Source organism: Pundamilia nyererei, unplaced genomic scaffold, assembly GCF_000239375.1.
Source record: "Pundamilia nyererei isolate P.nyererei 1_Seehausen unplaced genomic scaffold, PunNye1.0 scaffold00528, whole genome shotgun sequence".
Lineage (NCBI taxonomy): Eukaryota > Metazoa > Chordata > Actinopteri > Cichliformes > Cichlidae > Pundamilia > Pundamilia nyererei.
In genome coordinates, this window is record NW_005187929.1 from 158,375 (window position 1) to 170,797 (window position 12,423).

At 47.3% G+C, this 12,423-nt stretch overlaps 2 protein-coding genes across 2 annotated transcripts in view; both read left to right on the forward strand.

Annotated features, from left to right (window-relative positions):
- Window positions 1-6,957, forward strand: part of LOC106455952 (RNA-binding protein 26-like) — a 10,188-nt gene extending 3,231 nt beyond the window's left edge. Inside the window, exons 4-13 of the mRNA XM_013907796.1 lie at window positions 476-518; window positions 678-803; window positions 895-999; window positions 4,778-4,996; window positions 5,146-5,292; window positions 5,370-5,609; window positions 6,080-6,298; window positions 6,373-6,519; window positions 6,592-6,715; window positions 6,905-6,957. Coding sequence (XP_013763250.1) covers window positions 476-518; window positions 678-803; window positions 895-999; window positions 4,778-4,996; window positions 5,146-5,292; window positions 5,370-5,609; window positions 6,080-6,298; window positions 6,373-6,519; window positions 6,592-6,715; window positions 6,905-6,957 — 1,423 coding nt within the window. The remainder of the gene's footprint in view (window positions 1-475; window positions 519-677; window positions 804-894; window positions 1,000-4,777; window positions 4,997-5,145; window positions 5,293-5,369; window positions 5,610-6,079; window positions 6,299-6,372; window positions 6,520-6,591; window positions 6,716-6,904) is intronic.
- LOC102204278 (serine/arginine repetitive matrix protein 1-like) overlaps window positions 6,753-12,423 on the forward strand; it is a 14,401-nt gene continuing 8,730 nt past the window's right edge. Inside the window, exons 1-9 of the mRNA XM_005754261.1 lie at window positions 6,753-6,828; window positions 7,207-7,386; window positions 7,468-7,722; window positions 7,868-7,972; window positions 8,080-8,217; window positions 8,839-8,946; window positions 9,146-9,177; window positions 9,310-11,671; window positions 11,896-12,007. Coding sequence (XP_005754318.1) covers window positions 7,228-7,386; window positions 7,468-7,722; window positions 7,868-7,972; window positions 8,080-8,217; window positions 8,839-8,946; window positions 9,146-9,177; window positions 9,310-11,671; window positions 11,896-12,007 — 3,271 coding nt within the window. The 5' untranslated portion in view covers window positions 6,753-6,828; window positions 7,207-7,227. The remainder of the gene's footprint in view (window positions 6,829-7,206; window positions 7,387-7,467; window positions 7,723-7,867; window positions 7,973-8,079; window positions 8,218-8,838; window positions 8,947-9,145; window positions 9,178-9,309; window positions 11,672-11,895; window positions 12,008-12,423) is intronic.

Here is a 12,423-nt window from a genome sequence, read left to right on the forward strand (position 1 = left end):
ATGTCGCGATATTATCGCAAATGCGATATATCGTTCAGCCCTAGTGGAGACGTCCGTCTTCTCTCAGTATAGCGGAACTAACCCTGCTCACGTGGCGGTGCTCAGACTACCCACAAATACATCAAATGTATTCTATTTGTTTATTTAATAAATGATTTATTTATGCTGACACCTGTGGGGCATCTGTAGAACCAGCAGGCAGCACAGTTATGTGTGAGACGCATCAGCTGAGTTGAAGCTTTCATTTCAGTTTAGAAATGAAAGCTCCCACGTGGAACGCCGGCTCGTGGGAGCAGTGAGCGGTGTGTTTGTGGAATTCACAGATTCAGTCACGTCAGTGTGGAGGTCGGCTCGTTTCAGCAGCTTTGATCTCTGTACCGACACGGGCACCGTGTCCCCCCCTCCCTTTAACACCTGTGCTGTAAATGTGACATCACTTCCTGTAGCTGCTGTTTAAACTGCTCTCTGTCTGCAGGCCTCCTCCAGGCAGGTCCACAGGGATCATCTCCTTCATCGGGGTGAGAATTCCGTCTGACCCTCACCTGTTTACCCGCTCACCTGTTTACCCGCTCACCTGTTTACCCGCTCACCTGTTTACCCGCTCACCTGTTTACCCGCTCACCTGTTTACCCGCTCACCTGTATGAATCTTCGTCTTTTTCTGTGTTTGACCTGCAGCCAACGTTCGGTTACATCATGCGTGAAGACCTGGAGAAGTTCAACTTCAGCTTCGACGCCTTCTTTGGAAATCCTAAAGCCATGACGGCCGGGGTCAGAGTTCACTTCACTGCCTGCAAGGAGAAGGTGAGGCGCCGGCTCGCCGCCTGTTAGTCGCGCGGCGTGGATGAGTTCTCTCTGTAAACCTGGTCTTCTGTCACTTCCTGTTTCTGAGCAGAACAGCTCGATAGCGACCGACGTGAAGGTGGCGCCGGGCGGGACCGAGAACCTGGACCCTGAGATCTACGAGGCCGTTGTCTGTCAGCCAATCATGGAGCCTCAGGTGAGTTCGAGAAACCGCGCTGCTTTGTTTTATACATTTAGTTATTGCATTATTGAAAGCTTTTTCCTCACCTCTGGGCTGGACGCATTGTTTCTGACGGAGACCTGGATTCGTCCTGGGGAGTCGCTCTCCTTCGCTGAGCTACGCCCTCCTGACTGTCTTTTTTAGTTCACCCAGACCCACTGGTAAAGGCGGAGGTCTAGCCTCAGTTATTAAACATATAGTGCGGCATCTGCCCTCCCCTACCTACCCCAGTCAACTTTTGGAGCTGGCTGCCCCCCCGACAATATGTTTGGTCTACCGACCACTGAAATACAATAAGACTTTTATTGCTGACTTTGCTGATCTTTTAGGATCTCTCCTCTTAAGCTATGACTGTGCTCTTATTATTGGTGACTTTAATACTCATATCTGCTGCAAGGGTGATCCGCTAGCCAAGGATTTTCTCGCTCTTATTGACTCTTTTAGCCTGTTTCAGTGGGTAAATGAACCTACCCATAATAAAGGGCATACTTGTATTAAGAACATTGACATACTGGGATTTCGGACCATTTCCCAGTTATGTTTGAAGATGACCTATGCAAATCAAAGCTACACTATGACGGCCCCGACGCCTGGTGCGTACAATCAACCCCGATACCGTGGCTAACTTCTCTGCGGCCTTTGACTCTGCAGCATCTGTAATTGTTCTGTATCTCTTACGACTGTGATTATGCTAATTCTCTGATATCTACATGCTCTCATATCCTTGAGGCCGTTGCCCCTGTTAAGGTGAAACGTCCCAGAACTCACTCTCAAATTTGGCTAAATGACCCTACACGTGCCTTATGTCGTGCTTTCCACCAAGCCGAGAGGGGATGGAAGAAAGACAGGCTCCAAGTTTCCTTTGACATACTACATATGAGCCGCTCAGAATTTCAAAATGGCACTAAAATGGCTAAAGCAGCTTTTCTATCGGACATTATTGCTACCAGTACTCACAACCCCCGAATGTTATTTAAAATCTTTAATTCAGTGGTAAATCCTTGTCCCAAAGTGCCGTGGGCGCTCCCCCAACTCTCTGTGAACAATTTTTAAATTACTTCACAGATAAAATTAGATCTTTAAAAGCCTTACACCCCATAGTGAGGAGCCCTGCCCCTACCTCAGGATGCCCATCGACTTTTCATCAGTTTGAGCTGGTGTCACATCCCACTCTTAAGCGTATAAGCGACCAACTGAGAAATACTGACTCTGTTCGTGATATCCTCCCATCTCGCTTTGTCAAGGATGGTTTTGATGTAATTGGGCCCAGTGTCCTATCCTTAATGATTTCATCACTGTCCTCCGGCTGCATCCCAACAGTCTTTAAACATGCGGTAGTACAGCCTGTTCTAAAAAAAGTAATCTTGATCATAACGACCTTGCAAATTACAGACCTCCGATTCCATCTATTCATTTAAATCTCAGTTAAAAACGTACCTGTTTGACCGAGCGTTTTCAGTTAGTGCACATCAACCTTATGTTATTTATCTTCTACTACGCTGTATAAATACCCCCACCTTATATTTATGAATACCCAGTAATTTTATCTTCTAAACTGTGCTCTAATGTTTTATTTCTTATTTACTTGTTTACTTTACTTTTGGGGGGGTTTGTACTCTGTTATAGCCTTTTATCTTATATCTTATGTTTTAACCTTGTTGTGAAGCACTTTGGTGTAGCTTCGGTTTTAAATGTGCCATATAAATAAAGTTGTATCGACCCAAACTGCCAAATTCAGCATTAAATACATTTTGATACATACATGAAATTAACAGTCAGTTAAATGTTTTTGATATATATACAAGGTTTGTACACACCTCTTCATTGAATAATTTTTCTTTATTTTTACAACTTTCTACTTTGTAGATTCTCACTGAAGCGTCAGATGTATGAAGCAGGTTATTTGGACTCATGTAGCAAAGAAGAAACTGATAAATCTGTTTTGTTTTAGATTCCTCAAAGTTAGCTGCCCTTTGCTTTGCTGCAAACCCTCGGCCTTCTCTCAGTGAGCTTCATTATGTGTTTATTAAGATCCCTGTTAGCTTCTTCAATAGCAGAGGTTCGTAGCGCAGAGGTGGAGCTGTCCAAAGCAAAACGCAAATCGTTTGTAAAGACAGAAAATAAAAGTGGCCCCAGGCTACGGCCCTGAGGAACACCACAAGTGTCAGAGTTACTCGCATTAAACGATACAGTAAACAACTCTTAACTCATTCAACAGCAGACTTTTCAAAACCATAACAATTTAATGTATCCAATAAGATTTCATGATCGAGTTGAATCAAACGCTCAGCTCTAACGACTATCTGGGGCGATCGTGGCTCAAGAGTTGGGAGTTCGTCTTGTAATCGGAAGGTTCGAGTCCCGGCTCGGACAGTCTCGGTCGTTGTGTCCTTGGGCGAGACGCTTCACCCGTTGCCTACTGGTGGTGGTCAGAGGGCCCGGTGGCGCCAGTGTTCGGCAGCCTCGCCTCTGTCAGTGCGCCCCAGGGTGGCTGTGGCTACAATGTAGCTGCCATCACCAGTGTGTGTGAGTGAATGGGTGGATGACTGGATGTAGTGCAAAGTGCTTTGGGGTCCTTAGGGACTAGTAAAGCACTATACAAATACAGACCATTTACCATCTCTGATCATCTGTTCTCTGTGAGGCTGCAGTCCTACAGTGTTCACTGATGTGTTCATCGACTGTTCTTCTATCATCTACTCAGAGCGAGTGAAACTCTTTTGGCTCCTCTGTAAGAAGTTATTCCACCCAGAGGACAGACTGACATTATCACATCAGCTGCTGTTTGTAATGACCTCAGGTTATCAGCACCTGATGGGTTCTATCTCATTAATTTTAAGACGTTCAGTTATATTCATACCAGCTCTGTCTGCATGATTTATTTCTGTGGATCCATCCCTTTTCTTAGAGTACAAACTTAAAATAAACACACAGATATCAGCGGGTGTAGTCAGGAAGGATCTGTCTACGTATACAGTGATGCACTGATTTAGCTCTCCTGCCCAAACCTCAGTTAAGATCTTTTTAATCTTTTTTTGTAGTAACGTCTTTTGTTGGATTTATTTAATTTACTAACATAATTTCTTAATATTCTGTATCTGTTAAATTGAGAGTGTGTCCAAGGAGCCGCAGGCCTCAGTTTGTCTGTGATTGGCCAATCAAACTATTGAACATCTCTAAGACTTTCTCTGGTCCTTAAATAACATCCTCGGCCAGTCAACATCTTTAACAACATTGAAAGTGTTTAAAAATCCTTCTACAGTCATTTTCTGTCCCAGTTTAATGACTTTTCATGCTTATTGAAAGTTGAGATGACTGAAAGCTGCAGGGACTGAGCCTGCTTTTCAAAATAGATCTGCTGCATCAGTGAAAATTAAACCAGTGCATGTAGCCACCTTAGTACCATTAGATTTACAAGAAACTCTTCATTTGTTTTTAAATTCAGTTTGAATTTTCTGATTTATTCATCTGTCAAAATTAAAAAGCTAAAGGAGAAAAGAAGCGTCGTAATAAGTTGTGTGGTTAATTTTGTCAGTTTGTGTTTGGTGTGTTTGTCTTCATGTTCTCATTTCTCACATTTCTGTTGTGTTTTTTGTTTATTCGGTTCAGCTGTGTTTAGTTTATTCAGGTTTTATTCAGTAAGACCAGAAAACTGTAACAAAGAGATTAAATGTTTTAGCTCCTTTTTAAAGCTTTTTCATGTCTCTGTTTCTACTTCCTCTCCTCCACGTTTCCACGTGCTGTTGCCGTGCAGCCCGGCGAGCGTCAGTACCCAGGTCAGGTGTACGTGACCATCGGGCCCGTGAGGAGGAACCTGCCTTTCGACAGGAAGGATAGCACGGTGACGCTGCTGAAGAACGACCAGGTGCTCATCAACCTGCTGACCGACATCATCACAGAGAAGACCAGAGCCACCAACATCAAGCCCAAAATCCCGGCGACCTTCAGCCACACCAAGGAGATCAGAGAGAAGGTCAGGCCAATCCTCGCCTGCCGGCGGTGCTCGTGCGGTGAAACCTCTCCGCTGTCTATCCTCAAACGAGAAATGTCTGATTGCTCACGTTCTCGAATCGGCTTCTCTGTCTGATGGTTTTACTCTTTCCGCTCATCTGCGGGCGACAGGGCGTCATCGTCAGCCTGAAGGAGACAGAAGGCGTCATCAAGAGGCAGGACGACACAGAGCTCGCCTTTGAAACCAAAGAGAACTTCAGCGACGTCGAGTTCACGCAGGAGGACATCAACGAGGAGGTGGAGTTTACCATCATCCAGGTGAGGCCGTTAGCTGAGAGTGGCCGTCGGCGCCATTGACCGGACTGTTTCAAACATTTCTCTGCTCTTACCGTCAGCTGAGAGCGGGAAAACGAGCCGTCAGGATCCAGCGGGTGAAGGAGCCCCTCCTCCTGGCCCTTTGCACCGCCACTGCTACCGCCGGTGGCGACGAGGAGGATAAGACAGAAAACGACGCCAGCAAAGACTGCCTCACCAAGCCAATCAGAACCAGGACCAAGCAGGAGATCGGACCCAACATGGTGCTGGACACGGAGCTGTACGAGGGCATCGTCAGCCAGACTATCATCGAACCCAAGGTGACCCTGAACTCAAACTTTAACCGTTTTAAAATGAGATGAGACAAACGGGAAACCGAGACGGTAACTAATGTTTTATTATTATTGACCAGCAGATGTCACTAATTGACTTCAAACAGTGTTAAATGAAATTTATTAACATCTTCAAATCGGCACTCGGCAACATCCAATCACAGTCCCAGAATCTCACTGTGGAGCCAAACTCTTGCTCCGCCCCCTCAGACAGTCTTTTAGTACAGTGACCTCATTAAAACAGCTCCAACAGCACAAACACGCCCCACAGGTCCAGTTCAGGTGAAGCATCCACCTGTCAGTCAAACAGGCCACGCCCCTAATCATGCAAAACTGTAAGACTTAATCCAATTTAAACAGGTGAGCTAGAGAAACGGTTGTTACACAGGAGAAGTAAGCAGACTTTAAGCCAGGCCGTTAACATGTTTATTTAATAAGCTCCTCTCCCACGCCTCCAGTCCGGCATGCCTGGTTACCCGGGCCAGGTCCACGCCAACATCGGCACCGTCAGGACCAACGTGACCTTCGACGATCGAGACTGCGGCGTCACGCTTCTGAAGAACGACCACGTGCTGATCAACCTGCTGATCGACACAGTGACGAGGAAGAGGAGAGCGGCCAACATCAAACCCAAAGTCCCGTTCACCTTCAAATACACCAAAGAGGAGCGAGAGCTGGTAACGCAGCACGCACACTGATGACCCGCCTCCTCCGTTTTGCTTCTGGTCTCTCAAGAGCCGCTGTCTTTCAGGGCATCATCACCTCGCTGGGGCCAGAGGTCGGCATCCTAAAGTCGGAGAAGCACGGCGAGCTTCCCTTTGACGTTTGCGAGAACTTCAGCGATACAGAGTTCAACGGTGACGACGTCCAGAAAGAGGTGGAGTTCACGACCATCCAGGTGAGTGCGCAAACCAAACGGGAGCGAGCTGCAGAGAGGGGGCGGGTTTGATCCATCGTTTTGTCTCCACAGGTGAAATCGAACACAAGGGCCATCAGGCTGAGGAGGACGAAGAAGATCGAGGACCCGATCTTATACGAGCAGAAGAAACGGGATGAAGAGGAGAGGAAGAAAGAGGAGGAAGAAAGGAAGAAGAGGAAGGAGGAAAAGAGCAAGAAGAGAGAGGAGGAGGAGGAGGAGTGTGAGAGGGAGCTGGAGCGGAAGAAGAAGGAGGAGGTGGCTGCAGCACTGGCAGCTGCCAAAGACAAGGTGAGGAAAGAGTTGCTCGGGTTGTTAGAGGCGCTGAGTTCAGGCTGCGACGTCACATTTCGCAGCTCTTTTATAGCAAAGAAACCCACAACAGCCAACAGAGGGCGCCCCACGCCAACAGCTCAATAATAATATCATTAGCGTTGCAAAGTGGGCGGGTCCTGAGCGTTCAAGCCACTAATGGTTATTGAATGAAATCAGGGAGTCATGACTCGCCAATCAGAGCTTCTTATTGTCATTTTATTTTTTCATAAAAGTGCATTAAACTGGGTTTTTTTTTTTTTTGACTGTGTCCGTTTATCTTCACAAAAACATCACGAGCCACAAATATAAAACTCTGAACTGTTTCTGAACGCTCGCTGTCCTGACATTCTGCAGTGGACGCCGCTCGGCTTCACAATGAGAGACCCCGACACGCTGGACGACATCAGCAAGGAGCGATTTGAAGGCACCATCCTCAAATCAATTCCCAGACACCCTCCCAAGACAATAAAGAAGGAGCTCGAGGAGAAAGAGGAGGCGACTGAGGAGGAGCAAGGAGCTGCCGATGCTGGACAGGTACAACTTCAAAAGCTCTGTGGAAACGGCAATTTCCCTGAAAAACGAAAAGAAAACACTTAGTTTGTTGTTTTCTTTCAGGTGCAAATAAAAGTGGAGAAAATGGAGGAGGGAGAGAAGGGAGAGGTGCAGGGAGGACAGGAGGTAACGCTGGAGCTGAAGAAGGAGAAGACATATGAGGAGGTAACGAAGGAAAAGCCTCCTGTTGCTGAAGTCAAAACCAAATCGGACGTAGAGGTGGGCCGGCTGGTGATGACCATCGACGGCCAACAGAAACAGCTGACCTTTGGCCCCAAAGACCTCCTGACCACTGCCACCATGCTCGATGGTGACAAGGTGAGGACGCTGGACTTTCTTCTTCTATGTTTCAGACCAGCCGCGTTTATTTGCAAAATAAACGCAAATAAGGTCTCAGAGTTCAGCATCTACAGAACGTTTGCTTCTTTTGAACCTGATCCTGAACTGTGTCTCGCCTGCACAGGTGCGCTTTAACATTGCAACCCATCGGGAGACCAAAGAGGAGCGGGCGACTTGCGTGGAAATTCTCCACGACTCCTTTGAAGAATCTACTGAACAGCGTCAGCACGTAAGACTTGACGTCCGGTTACTCCCAGCCTCAGAGTCAAAAACAGAACAAGGCCTCAGTTTGGTTCTTAGGGTCTGAGTCCAGGTCTCTGCTGCTTTTCCAACCAGGGCATCGTGATCGAGTTCTTGGAGGACTCCGGGCTCATCAAGTGCACTCAGAACCCCCAGCTCTTCTTCCACATGTCTGAGGTGATCGAGAAGAAGAAGCTGGAGTTGAACGAGAAGATTGAGTTTAGCATCGTCCCGGTGAGTCCCCTTGCTGGGTTCTCGGGGTGGAGGGAAAGGTTACCGGATGTCAGGTAAACTCCAGAGGAGGGTCCAAACATTTCTAAATGGAACTACCACAAGGTGATCTGTGGAGGTCACACAAGCACACAAACTGCTCTTACTGAAAAATAGTTGGCTGCCTTTCCGGTGAATCCCTCATCTCACGGACAGACTCCGCCTCCAGCTGGTCCAGGCTCTTCCTGGAAAGCCTCCGTGGTGTGCCGAGTAGAACGAGGACTACTAGCTGCAGAGGAGGTGGAGTTTATCCAACCAGTGGATCAGGGATCCACTTGAGACGCAGCTAAATGATATTCCGGAACAACTCGTCAAACTGCTGGCAGAGAAACAAGACAGGAAGTGCTGAGGCTTTCTGGTTGGTAGCAACCGAACTTTTAAAATGAAATGAGGGGAACGTCTTCAAGAACATCTTGTTTTCATCTGTTTAGTCCAGTCTCGGAGTTTTCCTCTGCAGACCTCTCTGTTTTTTCTCTTGATGTTGGTGTTAGATTTAACGCTTCAAGCTCAAACGTGAGGAAATCACGCGTTTGGACACGCCTGGTGACATTTCCGATTAAAATTATGTTTGTCATTTCTTTCAAGCATGAAACAGCAGACGGGGGAGTCCAGGCCATTAGGATAAAACGTTACACAGAGAGCGTTTTCCTCCCAGTGAGGAAACTTGGTGGTGTCGGTGCAAACAAAGGAAAGGTGAGGATGACCTGATTTATGTTTACATTAGTCCAGTGTGGAGGTGCATGGTGGGCAAACTCTCACTAGTTCTGTTGGTAATTTATGCCATCATTTTTATGGAGTCTTCCAAACTTTCCTTCAAACTGTAAGAAATCTTTTGCGAAGAATGCAAAATCGTCATCATTCTAATGAATTTGTCATAACTCTTTTTTGGCAGATGACCATCAAGCTGACAAAAGCTACCGAAGAGTAAGTTATACATTCAAAATGTTACCACTCTTCATGTAAATACGTTTGGCTCTGAATAAATGCCATATTTCTTTTTGTATCTCGGAAAAGTTGTAAAACTTATTAAGAACAACCTCCCCGTAACTTCCTCAGGAAGGAAAAACCAGAGGCAGAGAAGCTGAAGGCAGTGGTGAAAAATCTCAGAGCACAGGACAGTAAGACTAACAAGAAGGATTACAGCGCCACAAGGCGTAGATACAGCAGGAGTCAGAGCAGGAGTCGGAGCAGAAGTCCCTCCAGAGACCAGTTTGGACGTATCAAAAAGAGATGCAGCTCCAGCGTCGAACGTGAACACCGGAGCAGCAGGCAGAGGCGAAGCCGAGAGAGATTACACAAGCGCACCCGAAGCCGCTCCAAGAGCAGGAGCAGGAGTCGCAGCCGGAGCAAGAGCTCCAGCAGGAGCCGAAGCAGGAGCAGGGAGAGGAGCAAAGACCGGGCCAGCAAGAGAAGGAGTAAAACAAACAGAGACCATGAAGAAAATCACAAGAGGAGGAGGGAACTGAGCCCTCCTCCTAGGCGAGGTGGAATTGTGGATGACGAGCTGGCGAGGAAGAAGCGGGAACTGGAGGAGCTGAATGAAATGATCGCCTACAAAAAGTCGCTGGTGGACCCAAGAGGACTGGAACCTGGACAGAGGACCTGCATTGACTACGACCACGGTAGGATCGCCGTTCCCCTCGCCGAGTACAAACCGGTCCGTTCCATCTTAAAGAAACGACCAGATGGACCAGAATATCTCCACCGTCCTCCTTACGACGATGTTTATTATGACCGCCCATATAGTGCTTACCAAGACAGGTCCTACAGTGACCCGTATGCCACTCGGCCATACGCAGATCAGTATGGTGACCGTCCATACAGTGACCGCTCTTATGAAAGTCACCTCTATAGTGAATCTCCCTATGGTGGCCCGCCATCTACCAGCCGCCGCTACACTGATCGATACGATGTTTATGATGAACCCTACGATGATCGCTACTATGACCCGGCGTATGTGGACCGACCTTACGATCCATATCCCCCAGCCAAACGAAGCCACTCTCCAGAACCTCGTGGCCTCTCGCCCCCTTCTCACGCTGGCAAAGCTCACACAGCTTCGACTCACCCGCCTTTGTCCCATAGTGCTGCCACATCCTCATGCCAGACCTCATTCAGACCCCCTTCGCCCATAGACTCACCTCCTAGAAGCCCTTCTCCCAAACTAAAGGAGAAGAAGTCACGCTTGTCTCCTCCAACTGAGAAACCACCCCTGGACCGTTTCCTTGATATGCTTAACCGAAAGGTGGATGCTGAAAAGAATTTGGGACCAGTTCATGTTAATGATGACCTTCTGCCTCATGAGCGGGCTCTTCAGGATGGTAAGGGTTTCTCTCGAATTGTGGGGCTGGCTCAAGAGCCACCAAGCATTAGTCTAGCCCAAGAAGGGCAAAAGAGACCACCGAGCCCTAAACGTTCCTCTGTTGAGAAAACAAATGAGGATCCAAAGACAGAACCCTATGACAAGATCCAGAGTCTACTTCGTACTATTGGCTTGAAGCTGAGCACAGGAGAGGTCTCTAAACTAGCCAGCCAAGCCCAGGAGAAAGTCTTTAGCCCGAGATCTTCCACGGAGAGAGACACTTCATCGGCTCCACGGGAAGAACTGCGGACAACCAGAACCGGTTCCCTGGAATCGGATCGCATCCATTCCCACTCGCCTGTCAGATCCTCCAGTTTGGAGCCGCTCAGCAGACAGAAAACTAACGTGTCTGAATATGAAGATTTCCTGGACCAGCAAGAGTTAGAAGCATTTAAGAAGGCACAACAGCTACAGAGTCTTACCAAAACGATGGGGAGCACAGCCACCACCACTCCTTCTCCAAAACCCCCTTCTGGGCCTCCACCTGCTCACTACCGACATCCAACACCACCATTCAACTGGCCACTTGGCGTCACCGCTGAGATTTTGCCAACGCAGACGTCCACATCCAGCATGGTCACTCAAACTCCTCCTGCAGCTGGTACACAATTCCAAACACTGGGAAAACCTCCTGGACCTCCACCTGGACCCCCTCCACGGCGGCCAGGACAGCCTCCTCCGGGACCGCCTCCTGGACCTCCACCACGACGTCATCCTGGACAGCCTCCTTTCTCTCCACCCTCCAATCAATCAGTCTTGCCTTTTATTGAAGTGCCAGACAAAGCACCTCCCCTTGGGACCACCAGTCCTACGCAACCTTTAATCACTACTGTGGTACTACCACCGTCATCAACACTGACATCTTCAAGTCCTGTAAGCACTGACCACTCTGCTATCTCTACAACAGTGGCGAGATGCCTGAAGGTCATTGAGACCGTGAAATCTCTAGCTGTTCAGTCACCAGCCAAACCAGTCAAATCTGTCCAGTTCAGTTTACCCACAGAGCCCCCATTAGTAGAGACAGAAGATGACATAAAGCTCAAGCAGAAGGAGAAGGTAGGGTTCGGCACTACTAGACTATCAGATATTTTACTGCACGAGAGATAAAATAAATGTACTGCAGAACGTCTGTTTTTTGGATTGGTTCTTTCCTTAGATCGTATGTTTCCAGATAACTTGTGCACTTGAGAGTTAGAAACCCAGGAAATGTTAAACGAACGATAAGATCAACTGCATCATGGTGGAAGTCTTGACAGAAGGTATTTATATTTATGTTGCAGCTGGATTTGTACAACCAGAGACTTTTGGAAAAGAGAGAACAGGAGTTCAAGGAGATGCTAGCCCGTAAGAAGCAAGGGGAGACCAGTAAGGATGGCTTGCTGATCTCGTCAGGTATCAGAACCTCTGTTTTTAAAATAAGATATTTCATCCTAACTAGAAACCTTTCACTTGCAGGTATTTGAATGACAAATATATTTTCCACTGAATACAATGTATATTATTTTCATGGTTTCTTTTTATTTCACTTGACAGGTACTTTGAGTATTCAAAAAACAAAAAAACAAAAGCAGGTTTTAGTGAGAAGCCCAGCCACGTGGTAAAACATTCAGAAGATAACATCAAGGAAGTATTGCTTTGCTTTCTCTGAAATTGAAAACATGTAACTACCCAAGCCTTGCTAGCCAGGTACGCCCTATTGGAGAGAGACCTATCTATTGCTAAGATACAGTCACGTCTCTTCACCTAGGTGGCCCTGCCATCTTATAGATTCCTACACAGTAGAGTCAGATATATATGTGTGTGTGCGC